Source organism: Vulpes lagopus, chromosome 2 (assembly GCF_018345385.1).
Source record: "Vulpes lagopus strain Blue_001 chromosome 2, ASM1834538v1, whole genome shotgun sequence".
Taxonomy (NCBI): domain Eukaryota; kingdom Metazoa; phylum Chordata; class Mammalia; order Carnivora; family Canidae; genus Vulpes; species Vulpes lagopus.
The window spans coordinates 70,955,212-70,977,418 of record NC_054825.1 but is presented as its reverse complement, the minus strand read 5'-3'; the positions used below and the strand labels follow the sequence as shown (position 1 = coordinate 70,977,418).

Here is a 22,207-nt window from a genome sequence, read left to right as displayed (position 1 = left end):
TGCCTAGCAGTGTGCAAGCAGCCCTGACAGGGGCCAGCACCACTCCCACGTGATTCCTGCCCTGGAGAGAGGGGAAGATAACCACACACACCAATCCAACCATGGCACCAGCAGTGGTCTGAGGGCAGACATCTGGCCTGACTACAGGCCCCACTCACCAGTGAAAGCTTTTTAGGAGACAACACAGGGAGAGTACCCTGCAGTTTGGTATGACCACAGCTCTGGCAAACACCTGCTCTAACTTAATTTAAGTAATCAGTAAAGGGATTCACAAAATAAAAGGTGAAGTATGACACCATATACTTAAAACAAGGAGGGGAGAAGAGTAAACATGTAATGCTTTTAGGATGAGTTCAAACTTAAGTGACCATTAACTTAATACAGACTGCTATATGCATGTTCTATATAAACCTAATGGTGACCATAAATCAAAAACTGATGATAGTCAAAAAAATAAAAAGAATCCAAATATATCACTAAAGAAACCCAGAAAATCATGAGGAGAACACAGAGCAAGAGAAGATTCATATATGGTATTTAAGAAATAAAAAGATAAAGAAAAAAGAGACAAAAACAATACATATATATATACATATACATATATATATATGACCACTACCCTATGTCATACACAAAAAATACCTCAAAGTGGACCAGAGACCTAAATTTAAGAGCTAACACTACAAAACTTTTAGAAGAAAATACAGAAGTAAATCTTAACCTTAGTCAGTGATTTCCTAGATAAGACACCAAAAGTACAAGCAATAAGAAAGAAGATTGCTAAGTCGGACTGCATTATTTTAAAATCTATTGTGCTTCAAAAGACAGCATCAAAAAGATGAAAAGACAACCTACAGATCAGGAGAAAATATATGTAAACCATCTATCTCATAAAGGACTTATATCCAGCATATATAATGAGCTCTTACAACTCAATAACAAAAAGACAACCCATTTTAAAAATACGCAAATAATTTGAATAGATATTTCTCAGAAAAAGACATCCAAGTAGCTAATAAGCACATGAAAAGATGTTCAACATCTTTAGTCATTAGGAAAATGCAAATCAAAACCAAAATGAGCCAACAACATCTTTCTAGATAGGTCTCCTGAGGCAAGGGAAATAAAAGTAAAAATAAACTCTTGAGACTACAGCAAAATAAAAGGCTTCTGCACAGCAAAGGAAACAACTGACAAAATTAAAAGACAACCTACTGAATGGGAGAAGAAATTTCAAATGACATATCCAATAAAGGGTTAGTATCCAAAATATATAAAGAACTTCCACAATTCAACACTCAAAAAATAATCTAATTTAAAAATAGACAAAAGACATGAATAGACATTTCTCCAAAGAAAACAGGTAACAGACACATAAAAAAATGCTTAACATCATTTATCATCAGTGAAATATAAATCAAAATCACAAAGATATATCACTTCACATGTGTCAGAATGGTTAAAATCAACTATACAAGAAAGTGTTGATGAAGATGTGGAGAAAAAGGAACCCTCAGGCACTTTTGGTGGGAACACAAACTGGTGTAGCTGCTGTGGAAGACAGTCTGGAGGTTCTTCAAAAAATTAAAAATAGAACTAACCTACAATCCAGTAATTGCACTACTGAATATTTACCCAAAGAAAACAAAAACACTAATATGAAGGGATACATGCACCCCATATTTATTGCAGCATTATTTACAATAGCCAAATTATGGAAGCAGCCCAAGTGTCCAACAATTGATGAACAAAGATGTGGTACCTGTATACAATGGAATATTATTCAACCATAAAGAAAACCTGCCACTTGGAGCAACATGGACGGACCCAGAGAGCATAATGCTAAGCAAAGTAAGCCAAAGAAAGACATACCATATGATTTCACTCTTATGTTGAATTTAAAAAACTAAACAAGTGAACAGAGGCAAAACACACACACACACACACACACACACACACACACACAAAATAGACTCTTAACTACAGAGAACAAATGGGTACCAGAAGGGAGGTAGGTGGAGGAATGAGTAAAACAGGCGAAGGGGATTAAGAGTACACTAATCATGATGAGCACTGAGTAATATACAGAATTGTTGAATCACTATATTATACACCTGAAATTACTATAAAACTGTATGTTAACCACACAAGTTAAAATAAAATTAAAATAGGAAAAAAACCCACAATGATATACTACTTCACACCCACAAAATGGCTATAATCAAAAAGACAATAGTGAGGATTGGCAAAGATGTGGAAAATTGGAGCCCTCATGCAGCCACTTCAGAAAACTGGCAATTCCTCGAACATTAAACATCAGGTTACCATATGACCCAGCAATTCCACTGCTAGGTATCTATCCAAGAGAAATAAAAACATATTTCCATACAAAAACTCATATACATATGTTATACACCTGAAATATAATACAGTATGGCAACTATACTTCAATTAAAAAGAAAAGTTTATAGGACTGTCACAGCACATCCAAAAGAAATGAAAATATACATCCACACAAAAATTTGTACATAAATGATAAGAGCTTTATCTATAACAGACAAAAAGTTGAACATATATGTCCACTGATGAATAGATAAACAAAATGTGATGAATCCATACTACAGTAAATTATTTAGCAATAAAAAAGAATGAAGTACTAATATAAGTTACTACTTGGATGATCCCCAAAAATATTATGCTAAGTGAAAGAAGTCAGTTACAAAAGGCCATGTATTATATGATACCATTTATTTGAAATGTTAATAATAGGCAAATCTATAGAGATGGAAAGTAGATTAGTGTTTGCCTAGGGCAGAGAATTGGGGAGGAAGGGAGACAGGAAATAGGAGTGATTGCTAACGGGTACAAAGTCTCTTTTTGGGGTGATATGAATGTTCTAAAATTAGATTATGTTGATGATGGCCCAACTCCATAAATATGCTAAAAACTGTTGAATTGTACACTCTAAACAGATGAACTTTATGATATGTAATTTGTAGCTCAAAAAAGCATTATGCTAAATGAAAGAAGCCAGATTCAGAAGATTACATATTCTATGATTCTATTTATAGGACATTGTGGAAAAAGCAAAACTATAAGGACAGAAATCAGGTTAGCTGATAGACACTCAGAGATTGAGAGGAGACTGACTATAGAGAGGTACCAGGGAACTTTATGGAATGTTGGAAATATTATATATATGATGATTATACAAATTATATGTATTTGTCAAAATTCAAAGAGCTATACAGCTATAAAAGAGTGAATTTTAGGAGCACCTGGGTGGCTCAGTCACTGGAGCACACAAGTCTTGACCTCGGGGTCAGGAGTTCAAGCCCCATATTGGGTGTAGAGTTTCCCTTAAAAAGAGTGAATTTTACTCCATATAAATTATACCCCAATAAACTTGACTTCTAAAAAGCCAAGTTTAGGGATGCCTGGGTGGCTCAGAGGTTGAGCATTTGCCTTTGACTCAGGGTGTGATCCTGGGATCAAGTCCCACATTGGGCTTCCTGCATGGAGCCTGCTTCTCCCTCTGCCTGTGTCTCTGTCTCTCACAAAAAAATAAATAAAATCTTTAAAAAAAAAAAAAAAAAAGGGATCCCTGGGTGGCGCAGCGGTTTGGCGCCTGCCTTTGGCCCGGGGCGCGATCCTGGAGACCCGGGATCGAATCCCACGTCGGGCTCCCGGTGCATGGAGCCTGCTTCTCCCTCTGCCTGTGTCTCTGCCTCTCTCTCTCTCTGTGTGACTATCATGAATAAATAAATAAAATCTTAAAAAAAAAAAAAAAGCCAAGTTTATATTGTAGGAGATGCAGAAAACAGTATTTGGAAACTTGAGAGAAAAAGAATAGTGGAAATGTCTACAATGTATTAGAATTCACTCTAGAGTTCTATAACATATGTGGTGTATGCCTCCTACGGATGGCATCAATATTACATAACACTGCCTATGACAGAATGGTAATGCAGTGGTAACATATATGAGAACTATGCAGAATTTGAGATCAAAATTTAAAAAAAGAAGGGAGGTCTCCCTCCAAAAGACAATGTAATAAAAGTCAACATAAATTAATGAAAGTTATCTGGCCAAATCCACTAACATTTACTCAAGACAAGAGATAATTATCTCAAACTGACACTGAATAACTATCCAAACTATAAAATTAACTCTGGCATTTAAACTAGTTTGAAGGTGCCTAGGTGGCTCAGTCAGTTAAGTATCTGCCTTCAGCTCAGGTCATGATCTCAGAGTCCTAGGATCAAGCCCTATGTCAGGCTCCCTGCTCAGTGTAGAGCCTGCTTTGCTTCTCCTGCTCCCTCTGTCCCTCCTCCCACCATGTTTTCTCTCTCTCATTCAGTTCAAATAACTAAATAAAATCTTTGAAAAAAAAAATAGTCTGAAAAACACTCAAGTGCAGTTAAAGCAAGCAGAATGTATCCTCTAGACTGGGTCATATTTTAAAAGAAATATTAAAATTGTACTATTAACATATATACAATAATCTACATGAAGTGGGGGAAGGGCTAAATGAAAGACTTCATCAGCACTTAGAAATTACTAATCAAAGAAGATACAAGAATCCATTTTTCTAGATACATAATCACTAGGCCTGTACTATGAAAAAAAAAACATGGTTTATATGGCTTTTACACAACCTAGAAGAATACTCCTCAAAAACATTTGCCTTCCAAAACGGCTTTTAAGGGGGACCTGGGTGGCTCAGTTGGTTAAGTGTCTGCCTTCAACTCAGGTCATGATCCTGGAGTCCCAGGATTGAGCCCATGTTGGGCTCCCTGTTCAGCGGTGAGTCAGCTTTTCCCTCTCCCTATGCCCCCCTTGTTAGTGTTTTCTCTCACTTTCTCTCTCTCAAATATTTTTTAAAAATGGCTTTCAAATTTGTTTTTCGTAAGTCTCTGATTCTGAAGAAGTGCCTACAATAGCAGAAACTAGTATTCACTACCCTACTATCATTAACACAGATTCTAAATTACAAAAGAAAAAAAGAAGGAAAGCTCTTATGATTTTTTATTAGCATGAGTCAATCCCCCATAATTTGATCTGTGTGGAACCAGTAAATAAAGCTATATTTTGTATTCTACAAAACTAAGAGACAGAACACAGACTGAAGCAGTCACAAAGATCTGCCTTGACATCTCTTTCTTTAAAAGGAATATTTGCGTTTGTAGAGAATACCCTTCACAGAAGCAACACACAGAAAAACACTATTGAGCCCTGGACAAATTTCTTGGGAACTGGAGAATGTTTGTGCTAAAAGAGACTGGAAGGGTCTCTTTTTGAGTCTCCTCACTTTGTAGATGAAAGGTTAAATTACCTGCTCAAGGCCTCAAAGTTAATCAGCCAAGAGAGTCAGGCATTTCATACAAGTCTCCTGACTCCCCCAAGTCAGTGTTTTCCCCTTTGGACTACACTGTCAGCTTCATCAGAGAGCAATGAGTAGGAACAACAACAAGGTCACAGAGAGTTTGAATCCTAGCTCTCCACCCCCCCCCCCACCTAGCTGTGTGACATTAGACAAATTATTTAACATCTCTAAGCCTTATTGTATTCATCTAGAATTAGGGACAATAATATTTTCCATTAAACAGTAGGATTAAATGAAGGACACACATAAAGTGCTTATCACAGAGCCCAGAACACAGTAAGCACTCAGTAAGTTTTTAAATGGCTCAATTAACATATTAAATTAAATATGTAATATGGACATTACACCAAATAACTCTCTAAAACACAACAATGGCATGTTATGATATGCGTAATTTGTCAGTACATTCATTTTAATTGAAATTAATTACATCAGAGAAACCTTAGGAGCAGAGAATCACAGAAAAAATAAACATGCAAAAAAATAAATAAATAAATAAAAAACCTACCAAGATATTTTTTTTCCAAGATATTTTTAAACTCTTATCTTACCTCTTAGAATAGAATTGACTTTGAGTATCTTCTATTTATCTTTCTTCTCTTTATCTACTTATAAATAATTCTACAAAATTTTGAAAGTTAACTGGAGCCTAATCAGTGAGAAAACTTTCTATAGTCATTCTGAACCATAAATCCTAAATAATAAACGTATTTGCTCAGGAAAACTAATTTAATCACCATTTTAAGATTTTTATAATTACAGACTCACAAGAAGTTGTGAAAACACTATGAAAGATGGGGATCCCTGGGTGGCTCAGCAGTTTAGCACCTGCCTTTGGCCCGGGATCGAGTCCCATGTCAGGCTCCCTACATGGAGCCTGTGGCTGTCTGTCTTTCATGAATAAATAAAATCTTTAAAAAAAAAAAACACTATGAAAGATGTCCCATATATCCTTCACCCAGCTTCCCCCAAGGGTAACTTCTTATACAACTACGGTATATTATCAAAACCAGGAAATTGACATATGAATTAAGATAATTTCTATAAGATTACTTTTTCTCAAAAAATGATTTTATTAAGTAATCTCTATAACAAACATGAGGCTCAAACTCACAACCCTGAGATCAAGAGTCATGCTCTACCAACTGAGCCAGCCAGGCACCCCTGGATTACAGTTTTAAAGTGTACAATGCTGTGGATTTTAGTATAATCCTAGAACCGTGCAACTACCACCACTAATTAACCACCTTCTAAAGTACCATAATATCACTCTAAAGACCAGAAAATCTGATGTTCATTTTTTAAATCTATTTAGCTCAAGTCAGAGGTAACTTTATATTTGTATTATTAACAATACTCTTGGGAAGCCTGGATGGCTCAGCGGTTGAGCGCCTGCCTTCAGCTCAGGGCCTGATACCAGGATCTGGGATAGAGTCCCACATCAGGCTCCCTGAGAGGATCCTGCTTCTCTCTCAGCCTGTGTCTCTGCCTCGCTCTCTCATGAATAAATCAATCTTTAAAAACAAAAACAAAAAACCCAATCCTCTTTATCAGAGCTAACATTTTCATTCATAACATCTACAATCAACATTTATTGAGCCCCTAGGTGAGACCTTAGATACTAACTGTACAAAGATGCAATCTCTGCCCCTCAAACAGTTGTCTATTGAGAGGCAGATATGTGGGTAAATATTCACAACTGAATGTGGTAAATGCTATAATAAGGTCCCCCAAAGCATAGCCCAACACTGGGGAAGAAGTCTACCTTGGAGGGATCCCTGGGTGGCGCAGCGGTTTGGCGCCTGCCTTTGGCCCAGGGCACGATCCTGGAGACCCAGGATCGAATCCCACATCAGGCTCCCTATATGGAGCCTGCTTCTCCCTCTGCCTGTGTCTCTGCCTGCCTCTCTCTCTGTGTGTGTGACTATCATGAATAAATAAATAAAATCTTTAAAAAAAAAAAAAAAGAAGAAGAAGTCTACCTTGGGAATAAGGTGATGAGAAGCTGATGATCCACGAAGTGGGATCAAATGCTTATGGAGGAGACAGGAGACAAGTCTCAGAAGCAAGGCAGCAAAGGTAATAGAAGGGCATCTATGACGTGCTTAAAGGCTATTATGCAGCAGGTAACGGGGGACTCTTGAAGGATTTTAAAAAGAGAAAATGCATGCATTTTGGAAGCATGTAAAAGATAGGAATGAGATTACCGCTCCACAGGAAAGTAAAACCTAGATCACTGGGATCCTGTATCTGGCAAGCAACAAATGGAGAACCAGAGAAGACAGATTTAGGGGACTCTGATTCCTCCCATCACTGAGGCTAAAATCAGAAGAGGAAGACTGAATTCAGCAAGATCCCTATCATAGCTCAAAAACATCTGAGCTCTTATGGCTTCTTGGAAGTTCCAATTTCATTCCGCCTGAAAGAAAGAGGAGTGGATTTAGGTTTGCCTCCTCCAATAAGATCCTGCTGGTCATTAAAATATTTCTCTACCAGTTGGCAAATAGCAACCGCCCTAAGAGGCCTCTCCCTCTTCCCTGGGAACACCCTGAACCCCACTTCCCATGATTCAACATAATAGTGTCTGGCCCAGCACAGGGCCCCAGACTCCATTCTCCTGTGTTCTGGGAGAATCTCGGTTAGGGAGGTATCCACTGTGACTCATTGATTACTGAGCTTTTTTTTATTATTAAGTAACCTCCAACTTACGACCCTCCCCCCCCCCCATCTCAAGAGTCACACGCTCCACTGACTGAGCTAGCCAGGTGCCCCAATCATTGAGTATTTTAAATATTACCCCCACATGGGAGCCATCCGCAGAAAGCTCCTTTAAACCATTAAACCTCTCCTATCACACAGCTGCAACAACAAAAAAAGATTTCAAATATTCTTTCATTTCCCAACAGGCTTCTCCAGATTCTCCCTCTAGATTTTGATTAAGTATTTCTGCTTAGAGCTCATCTTGCTCCATCCCAACGCTTTCTCTGGTTTTCATCTTTTCTCCCTTTATCAATTATTTCCACTCTCCCTAAAATTTCACCAACTTCAACTGTCCACAATAAAGACTCTCCTGGCCATAAGAAGTGCCCCCGCTGCGTAGACCCAGTCCCTAAATACTGACCTGAAGTTACAGTACAGGAAGAGTCTCATTGAGTCTATTTATCCATTAAGAAATAACTGCAAAAAAGTTAATAGAAAACTCTAAACATATAATAGTCCAGCCCCAAGAGATCACTCTATATAATACAGATTTTTATTTGTTTATATTATCTCAAATTCCAGTTAACTAAAATACACACTATTGCCTTAAATGATGAAATTAAAGGATATGGATCACATATTTCAGTTATGTTACATATAACTGTACCTTTTATAAACACCTCCCACCACTACCAACAGAAAGTGTGGCCACTACACAAAGAATTTTACCATAAGCAAAGGTATAACTTAATAGTGATGGCAATTAGAAACGGTGATAAGAGGGGACATCCGGCCAGCTCAGTCACTGGAGACTGCAACTCTTAATGTTGGGGTCACGAGTTGCTTTAAAAAAGGGGGGGGGGAGGGGAAGGGTACTTGGGTGGCTCAGTTGGTTGAGCCTCCAACTCCTGATTTCAGCTCAGGTCATAATCTCAGTGTCGTGGGCTCTGTGCTTAGTGTCCCTCTCCCTTTGCTCCTCCCACTAGCCCCCACAGACTCTCTCCCTCTCAAATATTTTTTTAAAAGAATGGTGAAAAGATTAAGTGGCTCTAAGCATAAATTAGCATAAAACAAAGGAGATCATAAGAGATGCACAGAAGAGCTATGGTATGAGATGATAAGAAATAAAACTGTAGAATTCAGGAAGTGAAGAGAAAGTTTTCCTTATTATTTTCTTTTCTTTACAATTTTATTTATTTATTCATGAGAGAGAAAGAGGCAGAGACATAGGCAGAGGGAGAAGCAGACTCCCTGCAGGGAGCCATTAAATCTCAGGACCCCAGGATCACACAAGGCCTGAGCCAAAGGCACTCAACCACTGAGCCACCCAGGTCACCTTATTATTTTCTCTCAACCAGAACCTAAAGATATTTTATGTAAGATATGTTCTTAATAGCAATAGTCCATAATGTCTTATAATGACACAGTAAAAGGTCTAACTTGCAACAGTATCATTATATTTGTGTCTTTAAAATAATCAGTCTACTGTACCTAGTATCCAAAACTGGAATATGGGGCAACCAGGGTGGCTCAGCGGTTTACCACTGCCTTCAGCCCAGGGCCTGATCCTGGAGACCTGGGATCAAGTCCCATGTTGGGCTCTCTGCATGGAGTCGGCTTCTCCCTCTACCTGTGTCTCTGTCTCTCTTTCTCTGTGTCTCTCATAAATAAATAAAATCTTAAAAAAGAAAAAAAAACTGGAATATGAGAAGTGTGTTCTCTTTTGCCATACAAATTATTAGAAAACAATTCTTAGACATGCTTTCAGTACTGTGGGTACTCATTTAAATAAGCTTATCTAAATTATCCAAAGTGTATTTAAAAATAAGAAAAGTAAGTATTGATCTTTCAGATCAAATGCTTATAAAATCTGACACTGCAATAGTTGGTTCAGTATCCTATGTCCTGAAGCTAGATCAAGCCAACTCCCACTTTTAAAAAGATCTATTTCATATAATGTTAGAATCTGAAGCTAAGTATAGATTAACTTGCTGTAATACTAGGACTACCTTATTTTTTTTTTTTTTTTTTTAATGATAGTCACAGAGAAAGAGAGAGGCAGAAACACACAGGCAGAGGGAGAAGCAGGCTCCATGCACTGGGAGCCTGACGTGGGATTCGATCCCAGGTCTCCAGGATCGTGCCCTGGGCCAAAGGCAGGCACTAAACCGCTGCGCCACCCAGGGATCCCTACCTTATTTTTTTAATCAGATTTTTATCTCTCAACAGCCAAACTTCTTCTGAGTGGCCTCACAAAGAGCGGATGGGTTATTTTGTTGTGCAGGGATGACAGTGTACTGTGAAATTGCAGGTTCCACACGCCTTATTAACATCCCAGGCATCACTGCCAGTCCATAGTATCCTTCTGACTTACAAACCTCCAATTCCATAATAACTCTGGAGGATTCTGGATTTTTTTCTAGAGGCAAAAATCTGAGAGAGGGCAGGCTGGATGTTTTCTTCAGCTTAAATTATCCCCTAGAAGTACTTGAGATCCTTAGATGAATTAATTCTGCTTCTTTATAATCAATGTTCTTACTACTTGGCTCATGTCTGACAAAACAATCATCTTAGTGACATCTCCAGCCTAGAGTATATGGAATCCTCTGGTACTTGTGAAGCCAACTCTTCACTTGAGTGTCTTCAAAAATAGGGTAAGGCCCAGACTAGAGGCCTCAGACTTACTTAAATCAGGCAATACGGAAATAAGGTTTTGCACCTGCCTGGAGGCCAAGGATAATTTGCCTGACTATGGAGGGCCTGAATGGACTACCAAACTATGAAAGTTCAAATTATTTGGCTTTTTCCTACTACAAGTTCAATGAAAGTGGCCAGACATTTGAGTGTGCGCTGGGGCATGCTGTTTTGATGTACCACTATTTCTTTCAGGTTTTAGGCCTATGGGCCTTTGCTAATTTCTCTGGCTCCCATAATACCACTTCACAGCAAGCCTCCTTAATCTCTCCCACAAAGTGGAGTGCCTGTATTGTCAGTCATTCCCCTATTCATCAGTCTTTAAACTATCCCTTCTTTTTCTCTTTTTCCAGAGCAAAATAACCTATTAGCATTGGCATTCTGCCGAACATTGATTGCCTAAATGCCAAACCATGCTTTCCTGCGGGTTCCCATCCCCAAAGCTCTAGTCTGGCATAGTGTGGAATGTTCAAAGTGCACCCTGGGTCGGGCTGGGAACTTCAGGGCTGGCAGGCAGGGGTTCACTGGGGAATCCAGGGAAGCACTGCCCCAACCTCTAGAAAAGCGATTTTGATAGCCACTTAGGTTTGGGAATAGAGATGCAGAAATTGTGCCTTTTAGGGCTCCACTAATCACATTTCTTAAGTGTCAATACACCATTTAGGCAGCACTGTATCAGCCAAAAGATTTTCAAACATCAGCTGAATGTTGGGATTTGATACTTTCTTTTGTGTAAATAAACTGATGCCAGAGATGAGGTCCCTTGGAAACAAAATTCATATACATAGTTACTGCAGCCACAGAATTAAGATTGATACATGAATCTACCCTTTCTTTATATGATGCCATTGCTTTGTGAAGAATCGTAATTTGTGTTGTACGCTTTTGGAGTTAGATTTAATTCAACACCAGTTTTCTGTTTTAGTTTAGACTAATTCTTTCAAGCATGTCAAGAATGATTGAAATTTGCTGACAGCAATCTTTCCGAGGCAAGTAGATTCTATTATTTGACTCAACTGTACCAGAGTAATCCAGATAAACATAGTAAAGACTAAATATATTTGGCTTTACATTTTTAGCTTTCCTACCTTGAAGTAGCCTGCTGTTACCTCAGCCTGGAATGCCCTTTACCCATCCCCACAGCCCATTTTCTGCTTTTGGCAATCTTTCATGACCTAGTTCAAATCTCACCTCCTTTGAGAAATATTTAGTAATTTCGAGTCCCCCATATTTGCATTGCCACAGCATACAACCTTGTCTTAGCACTGAATTGCATGACATTTTTTGTTTGCTATTTACATGTTTGCAAATAGGGGCCTTCCTACATTCTCAGTGCTTTAAGTTGTGAAGATGATTTCTTTGAAAAACAGCATAGAAATATAAAATAATCATTCTTTCTAGGTCAGAGAAGACAGAAATAAAAACCAATAAATATAAGAGCAACAAATCAGAATGATGACCTGTTGTCGAATCTTTAGAATCTTGCCCACTTAAAAATGGTATGCATATCTGCAAATAACCTTTTATCTTACGAGGGTAGAGAATCAGTTAAGGCCATTGAGAAATGAATCAAAAGTTAGAAATATAAGATTCACTGTTGGCCTCTTCCTCTCCCGCACTTTTTATACTCAACCAATCAACAATACTCTTCACTTTTACCTACTAAATATCTGTGTGACCCAGTACTAGTGATTCTCAAACCTCAAAAAGCATAAGACTTACCTGGAAAACTTGTTAAAACAGACTGCTGAGCTCCATCCCCCTATTTCTGATTCACTGGGGGCTGCAGTAGTGCCAAAAATCTGCTTTTGTAACAAGTGCCCAGATGAAACTGATGGTGCTCATCCAGGAACCACACTTTGAGAACCACTGCTTTAACTCATCCCCTACTCCATTCTCCTTGCTTTTTAACAAGGTTCACAATTTCTACAAAAGGAAAAAAGCCCCCTGAGTTGTGACACAGTAAGATGGCTCAAATAAGGCATAAAAATAGCTAGGTTTGGTCCTGATCTAGAATGGTTTCCTTTGGTGGGCAGGGGTTGTTTAAGGCTTTGAAATTATCTTTAACATACAGGAATGAGTCCTAAAGCACTTCTAGAATGGTCCAAGGCATCTCTAAATACAGACCAGCAGATGAGGTCATAGTAATGCAAAGAGTCAGAAGTAGAGGAGGGGGAATGAAAGCTATAATCACTGTCAAAGGGGTGTTTTCTGTAGACAAGTGAATGGAGCTATTGTACACAAACTCAGTGGTTGCCAAGCATGTGGCCCAATTATTTTGCCTGTATGAGCATGGCACGGAAGGATCTCCTTAGAGGATTGAATTCACACAAGTTGGTGTTTAGTATGACAGTAGAAGCAAAAGCCTGAAGAATCTGAACTTTACAAGTTCCTGCTTTCCAAACCTAGGATATGATACAATTGGGTTGAAAAGATTACGAAAGTCAAACACCATAGTACAGCAGAGCAGCCCAGATGGCGCATAGGTTTAGCGCCGCCTGCAGCCCAGGATGTGATCCTGGAGACCTGGGCTTGAGTCCCACGTCAGGTTCCCTGCATGGAGCCTGCTTCTCCCTCTGCCTGTGTGTCTGCCTCTGCCCCTCCCTCTCTCTCTCTCTCTCTCTCTCTCTCTCTCTCAATAAATAAAATCTTTTTAAAAAAAAATTGTAGAGGATCCCTGGGTGGCGCAGCGGTTTAGCGCCTGCCTTTGGCCCAGGGCGCGATCCTGGAAACTGGGGATCGAATCCCACGTTGGGCTCCCGGTGCATGGAGCCTGCTTCTCCCTCTGCCTATGTCTCTGCCTCTCTCTCTCTCTCTCTATCATAAATAAATAAAAAAAAATTTTTAAATTGTACAGCATTTACAGTTGGTGAAAGACCAATATGAGAATCTTGCTCAAAATATTAACAATGAGGGACGCCTGGGTGGCTCAGTGGTTATGTGCCTGCCTTCAGCTCAGGGCGTGATCCTGGAGTCCTGGGATCGAGTCCCACATCAGGCTCCCTGCATGGAGCCTGCTTCTCCATCTGCCTGTGTCTCTGCCTCTTTCTGTCTTTCATGAATAAATAAATAAAATCTTTAAAAAATATATTAACAATGAGGATCGCAAGGTGGCCTTGGGCAACAAGAGGTCCACAATCTAAATCTAGGGAGCCTCTGAGAGAAACTGCTCTCCCTACTCTATCTTTGGCTCTACTAATATTTAAAATATTTGTACAAGTTCAAAAAGTTGTATTGGCCACCCAGATCCAAGTCTTAAAGGAATGGAAAGTACACTTCAATGACTAGAATGGACATATAACAAGATGTTTTTGCTCTCTCGGGGAAACACCATTCTCTCCGCAACATAGGAATGGAGATGCTTTAGTACTCTTCAGAGTTCTCAGCTGTGTGAGAGAAACATTCAGGTGGCTGACCTAAGCCCCAAGTATCAACCCCAGAAAACAGCAGCAACAACTGCCACCTGTGCTCCAGAAGAACAACGTTCTCCTCCATGAGCACCACATAGGCAAGATACAGAAGCCATGAGGTTGCTGCCAATCCTCCATGATATTCACGTCTGTTGTACAAGCTCTGGCTAGGCACAGCTAAGGAAGAGCGGCCCACAGGAGGCTGCTCCAAGAAACAGGGTCTGCAGAGTCAGAATGTTATACACAAGACTATCAGAAGATGAATTCAGCTTAAAATAGATCTAATTGGAAACAGGTTGGGAAGCATGGTTCTCGTCCATGAACCCATGCTTGCTTCCTCTTGTTTGAGCAAGAGGTTAGAAAATGAGGCTGTGAGGAGGTTTTATGTGGCACTGACTTAGGGAAAAGGAATGAAAAGTTTCTGTGGCTGTGGTGATCCCTATGCTCAATATCCTAATTCTGCCAGCCTTCCAACACCCCATGAAGCACTGCACTACACAGTATTCTTTTTTTTTTTTTTTTAAGATTTTATTTATTTATTCATGAGACACACAGAAAGAGAGGCAGAGACACAGGCAGAGGGAGTAGCAGGCTCCATGCAGGGAGCCCGATGCTCGACTGGATCCCGGGTCTCCAGGATCACACCCCGGGCAGAAGGCGGTGCTTAACTGCTGTGCCACCAGGCTGCCCCACAGTATTCATTTGATCTAAGCCCTCTAAACCTGCATTGATGGGGGAGGGGGAGACCTAAAAGGCTTGAAATCCTAAGAGACAAACCAAAAAATCAAGGAGTTCTAGACTGCAGCTCCTCTAATTCAACAAAGGATAATTGCAGAAAGTTACCAGAGACCTCAAAAGCTCCATAAAATACCACATTTACATACCATACACCTCACCAGGGAGAGGGGCTGTAGAGCCAAGTGGCTTAGAATGGGATGGGTTGAAACTATAAAAAGCATTATACAGTTGTTAGAAAATTTTTATTGTTTTTCAGACACAAAAATACTAAAGTATTGGAGTTAACCCAGCCATCATGTAGCACAAACAAATCAGAATAGTTATTGAACTACAACCATGTAAGGCACTGTCGTATAATTCCTAGCATTTAAAATTTATAGCTTCCTCTGACTTCTTTAAAAATTCTAAAATAGGGCAGCCTGGGTGGCTCAGTGGTTTAGCGCCACCTTCAGCCCAGGGCATGATCCCAGAGACCCGGGATCAAATCCCACATCGGGCTCCCTGCATGGAGCCTGCTTCTCCCTCTGCCTGTGTTTCTGCCTCTGTGTGTCTCTCATGAATAAATAAAATCCCTAAAAAAATAAAAATTCTAAAGTAAAATCTACCAGAAAACAGATATGAAAATAATGCAAAATATTTTACTATAGTGATCATATCACTTAATGTCTTGCTTATTTTGGGTTACACATTTTAATACCTATACATAAACCACTACAAACATAAAAATGACTTTTTTGGTCTTCAGGTGGTCTGATTTTATCTTGGCAAACTTTTTTTAATGTGATATTAATGCTAGCACAGACATGATCAATGAGTCTCTGGGCAATGCAACAGAGAACTCAAAACCCACATGCTTTTTTATTATACACTATGTAGAATTGCCTCATCTAGCCTATTCATTCCAAACATTTAACAGAATGCAAATTCATACAAATACCCTTGAGTAAAATATGCAGTGGTGATAGTTTCTAGGTTTCTCTTGGATGCCACTGACACTTCCTTAAACCAAACTTTTTCAAGAAAAGAATGGGAGCATAAATAAACATCTAGAATTTACCTTTTGTGGGAAAAAGTTGGTCTGCATTAATTTTATACAATGAACATTTAATAATACAAATTAAGAAATAGAATACAAATGCTTTCAAGATTCTAGAAGGCTAATTTTGGAACTTAGTTTCAAGAATTAGAGTCTGACTTGCTATTATAGCAAATCCTGAGACACCATAATTATTTTTTAAAGCAAAGTTTAAAAAAAAAAACAATATTCATGGAAATACAACAGCTTTGTGTTTTTCTGTGAATACAATTAATCTTAGTTCTCTAACAACATCCCTTTTACATTAATGAAACCAAGGATTTCGCTTACCAAATATGAAGCAGAAATTCTTGGAAGAGACAAATCATGGTAGGTGCAGGAAATAAATGCCCCTCTAAAGCCAAAGACTTGGTAGGATTCAGGAAAAGCAAACCTGAATTCTTGAGTTTTAGAGAAGAGTTCTCCTACAGAATGCAGTTATTCCAGACTTGAATTTCATGATTTCACTGAGATTAATCAGAAATCATTTTGTTAGATTTTATTTATCTATTTGAGAGAGAGCAAAAGAGAGCACACAAGCGGGAAGTGGAAGCAGACTTCCCTCTGAGCAGTGAGTGCAAGGGGGGGGAGGGGGTAATTGATCCTAGGACCTGAGATCACGACCTGAGCCAATCAGAAATCATTTTAAGGAGAGGCACCTGAGTGGCTCAGTTGGTTAAGCACTCAACTCTCGGAGGCACCTGAGTGGTTCAGTTGGTTAAGCACTCAACTCTCGGTTTCAGCTCAGGTCACAATCTCTGCTTAAGATTCTCTCCTTCTAAAAAAAAAAAAAAAAAAAAAAAGATTCTCTCCCTCTCCCTTAGCCCCTGACCCCATCACACACTCTCTCACTCAAATAAATAAAATATTTTTAAAAAGTCATCTTAAGGGACGCCTGGATGGCTCAGTGGTTGAGCATCTGCCTTCAGCCCAGGGCATGATCCTGGAGTCCCTGGATCGAGTCCCACATCGGGCTCCCTCCATGGAGCCTGCTTCTCCCTCTGCCTCTGTCTCTCTGTGTATCTCATGAATAAACAAATAAAATCTTAAAAAAAAAAAAAAAGTAATCTTAAGGAGAATCAAGGCTTATTTTCAAAAAAAAAAAAAAAAACAACTTAATCCTATTTTTGACTTGCTAGACTAAGGCACAACGCATATTAGTCTGTTATTATTTATTATTATGTTATTATTTGTAATGAAATTACCAAATAACTTTTTCTTTACTGTGAAATAAGTATTTTTATTTCCATTTTACAGATAAGGAAATTAAAGTACAGACAGGTGAAATAACTTAGGGAGTCAGAAGGAAAAGAGGGAACAAAGATGGGATTTAAAGGCAAAATGACCAGAGTTTAAATATAGCACAACCACCTACTAGCTTTAAGTAAGTTCCTTCATCCAAGTCTTTCATCTGTAAAATGAGAATACCACCTACCTCTCAAATAGTTGAGGTAAGGCATAAACAAAACACCTCGCAGAAAGAATAGTACAGTTAGCCATTCAAGAAACATCAGCTCTCCCACCAATCCACAAACCTATTTTCTTCAGCTAGTACAATGGGTGTATAATGAATCCATATGCTATTGTGAGGTAAGTGAGAAAATAGCACAAGTGGGGCGCCTGGCAAGTACGGGACTCAATACATTTGTTCTCTCCCCCAATATTCCCTCCCTTATCACAGATCCCACAGTTACTGAATGGTTGAGCCACAGTCAAATCCATATCTTGGTTGCATTACAGAACTGCTTCTGTACACATGCATTTATGGTAGTACCTCATTTAACTGCAAAAATATATTTAACCTAGTCGCTTGATCAGTTGTTAATGTGTTCCCAGTAAAATCAAATTCATTTCCTAGGGTAGCCTTATTTTTCAGTAATCAGAAAAAGGTGATTAATATTTCTGACTTGAAAATATGTATTTTCGATACATATTTCTACTGGCAATTCTGTAATGCATATTCTTAATATTTTATAAACTATTACAACTCAAAAGATAGCTAAGAATCTATTAGGATATTATACGTCTAAGCATTTACATGACTCCATTTGATATACTGAGTTCAAAGATATTAGGTAACCTTTTCATTTTTCCTATTTGTTCCAAGTAAAATAACAAAGTCGGGTAGTAAATGTGGTAAGTAAATGTAGATACTCATAAATGAAACAGATGTGTGAAAAATATGGACCAGATCTGCATTTATGAGGCAATGACCTTCAAAACTGGCAGGGAGCTATTAACAATGTTCTTCACAGGGGAGCAATTATATTACAACCCTCCCATGTATAATTTCATTTCCCATGATCTACAAATATATCTGCATATCAGAAAGAATAAAAGAATAGTCTGGTAACTGTGGCAACCTTCATTGAGAGGATATAAGCATTTTCCTTACCTTGATAATCACATTCTAAATGCCAGATCAGTATAACTGGTGCAATATGAAAGGCAAGACCAATACTTTGACAGAATTACCTACAACTGAAATTTACTAAATATAGCTATTATGGCTCTAACCCAGTGTTACATTTCTGATTCTCTAATCCCCTAAGTGTTCTCTGATTATCTCAAGAAGTACTGAAATCTTTCTAAAATATATACCTTAAAGAAAAATATGACATATAGTACTTTAAGGGAAAGGATTCCAAATTATCACCAAAAATTTTTTTAAATATACTATACCGTAATTCCTAAAATGTTAGGAATATTGCTTTAACCTAGCAAATAGCTCAGTTTTTCCCCATACTGATTTAAAAGACTATGTCTAATGTTTGACAAATAAGCACATGCACAAACACGCGCATGCACACACAGCAGAAACATGAGAAAGTTGCTAAGAAAACCTCAATCTCTAAAAGCTAAAAAAAGCTATGCACAAAATATTAATTTCACATAAGATCCTTTTTTTTTTGTTTTACATTTCCTCACATTGGGTAAAAACAAAAGTAATTCACAATACTTGTGCCAAAGATTGACAATATTACATAAACTTCAGAATTCCTGTTTTCTAATTTTCACTAAAGATCACAACGCATAATCATCAACATGTCTAGACAGTGGACACTCACTACAGTATAGTGTCATGTTACACCAAGCTTAATTTTCTTATGTGGCCTATATTCTTATAACATATTAAATTATAATAATGTAAAATAAGACCAGCAAGAGAATAAACACAACCATAGTAAGACAGAGCAAGCATAAACCCAATAAGTCCTGCTTGACTTAAAAATATTTTTCTCAGGGATAATAAAAATTACCCACAACTATACCAACCAACCTCAGAGGTTCCATTAACTGGGAAAAATAACTAGTTGTTTTATTTTGATACCTTAAAACCACAAGATTGTCACTAGTTGAGTGGTGATGTGAACTGTTTCATTTGTACTCTACACCTTGGTAAAAGTTAATGACCTGCCCCAGAAATTTTATTTCACCATATACCCCAAAGTATTTTTAGGACTCACAAAGTCTGAATCTCACACTGCCCTTGATATGTTATCATGTAAAAGCTTTAAATTTTAAAACAAAAGGATAAAGACCTTAAAAGCTCCAGACAGTGTATTCAAACGGTGACTACCGCAAGTATCTTCTCCTCCCCCACCCAAAAACAAAAAAAGAACTGTACACAACACATGAAGATACAATAGAAACAAAAAGTAGCATGCCATTCATTAAGGAAATAATACAGAACATCTATCATATTCAACTACAAAAATCCTTTCACTTGATGGCTAGCATCATCATGACTGTTTAATTTGCATTTAAGTGGCCTTTAAAAAGAGATTTTGTTCCCTTTCTCTGTCCTCCTGGATCTTTGGCAGCAGTCAGCACTTATGCCCAGAGCTTGTTTGGGGAGTGGGAGAAAAGGGAAAGTGGAGAGAAGGCTGAACTGAGCACGGAGTCAGCAGAGAGCAGCTGCTCTCATCCACTACCCAGCGTCTTTCTCACACACCGCTATTTTCCGCTATTGAGCATTGTCAGCAAAAAAAAAATAAATGGGGAGGGCGGGAGACAAAGAGGGTAGAACCAGAGGCCGACAGTTTTTGTCTGCCACATCTGAGGCGAGAAGCCCCCTCTGGTTTCTTGCTGCAAAGGCAAGGGATCAGGTGAGACCCCTCCGGGTCCAACTCAATTTGCTTCTCGAGAAAGAGCAGTTTCCGGCAGCGAGCGCAGGATCCTTCGGCTGCTAAACTAAACACCAGAGCATTGTCAGTGTTTCCTATCTCTGACTTTACAGAGAGAGGGCTGTGACTGCATTCCTGGGAAAGACTACTACTCCAAACGTGCCACACGGCAGTAGTGAAAACACAGAAGCAAGAGGTTGTAAAAAAAAAAAAATATATATATATATATATATATAGGTTCTGAAGAAATGCTGCGAAGCATTAACGTATTGTTGGCGTTTTTTGTAAGTCACCGATTCTTTCTCGCCACGGCCAACCCCCAAACCTCTGGTACTTGTTGCTAAATCTTTACCTCACCCCACCCCCCCAAAAAAAATTGCCCAGCACGAGATGTGGGGAGCGAAAGGCGGGAGGGGGGCCTAATCTCGGGAGCCCAGAGGACAGGTCTCCCTTCCATAGGCCACTCCGCATGGGCTGCGCGTTCACTTCTACCTTCTGAGAGCTCTGACTCACAGATGCTGGGGGGGGGGGGGGGGGGTGATTATGACATACAGCATTATCCTTCCAACCAAAGATAGATAAGAAAAGCTGGCCAGCGGTCCTTGCCTGGCCAGAGAGCCAAAGCCTGCGCCCTCCGACGGGGCGGCCGGGGTAGGAGCCTTTCGCCCTGCCTGCCTGCCTCCGGACGCCCGCGGAAGATGCTCCCCACCCGGGCAGGCTCGAGGAGCCAGGATGGGGCGCCCTCACCCTGGGAGAGGGCAAGAAGGGAGCTGAGGGTCCGGGACGGAGGGACTCACCGCAGCTGCGCCGAGCGCTCGGCACCCCGCCCGGACCGGGTCTCGGGCGGAGGCGCTCTGCACTGGGGCCGTCAACCGCAGCCAGGGACGGACAAAGCACTGGGGTCTGCGGCGACCCCGGGCGGCGGCCGCGGGCCAAGTTCGCGAGGCTCGGGGGCCGCAGGGGTCCCGCGGACAGGGCGGCGCGGCACTGACCTGGATGGTGCAGGTGTACTCGCTGTCGTCCAGCAGCCGCACGGTGCAGCTGTACTCGCGCTCCAGGCTCCTGCTGCTGCCGCTCATCAACCTGCTCAGCATCTTCCCGCCCGCCCGCCCCCGGGAGAGACGCGGCGGCGCTGCGGACCCCGGACCAGGCGCCCCTCAGCCGGGCAGCTCCGCGCGGGCCCCGGGCACCTGCACCATCACCCCAGCCCGGTCGCGGCCGCTGCCTCCTGCCGGCCCAGCTCCTCCTTCTTCTCCTCCTCCTTCTCCGCCACCGCCTCCCTCTAGCCCAGAGCAAGCGCCCCGCTCTCTCTCCTCCGCGCCCCACTCCCCATGCCCAGCTCTTGGGGCGGGGCCTCGGCCGGAGAGGGGCCAATGGGGGTCAGCGCGGCGGAACCGAGTGGCAGACGGTAGAGCCAATCGAAATAGTGCCCTGGGATGATGGACAGGTGACGGAAGCAATCACGGGAAAGCAGTCGGACAGAACCTAGCGGGACCAGCCCTCTGGCGTCCCAAACTAGGGGCTCCTCTCTGCTCTGCGGTTCCTGTAGAAGCTGTTTCCCCTCCCCCGGGCCAGGTGTGGGCACCCGGCCGGATAAATGTCTGCTGCGTGGAATACGTTTAGGCTGGGCTTCAGGGGCCAAGCCCTACACTCTGCAACGCCGCGAGTCCCGCCCTCTCGGGAGCAGGGGCGGTGCGAGATAACAATCACCGCACCTGCAGAATGCAGGCACCTTCCGCTCAGGACCAGGCTGCTGCCCCCACCTGAGCTATTTCCTAAATCGGCCCGACGGGCCTGTCTGCTCCAGCCCTCTTATTTTGGAGAACATCTGTTTTACAGGAGCTACTTAAGTAAAAGCGGTAGGGTTCGCACGGGTTTTTAAGTACCCAGGTTTAACCCCTAGGAAACCCTTCACTCTAACACCCTATGCCTCCCTTCTATTTTCAGAAGACAAAAGGAAGAGACTGAGGTGTGTTCCTTCAGCCAGTAGGGTGCAGAGGAATTGATGGGTCCTTTCCTTGCACCTTCAGAACTAGAATTACCATATTTTCAGACTTCATCAACGAAACACCAGAGT

The 22,207-nt window shown here is 40.6% G+C and overlaps 1 protein-coding gene across 2 annotated transcripts in view; it reads right to left on the bottom strand.

Annotated features, from left to right (window-relative positions):
• FRMD5 (FERM domain containing 5) overlaps positions 1-21,402 on the bottom strand; it is a 334,543-nt gene extending 313,141 nt beyond the window's left edge. For both annotated transcript variants that reach the window (XM_041743232.1, XM_041743233.1), the window contains exon 1: positions 21,123-21,402. In XM_041743232.1, the coding sequence (XP_041599166.1) occupies positions 21,123-21,224 (102 nt within the window). In that variant the 5' untranslated portion in view covers positions 21,225-21,402. The remainder of the gene's footprint in view (positions 1-21,122) is intronic.
• Positions 21,403-22,207: the final 805 nt, after the last annotated feature.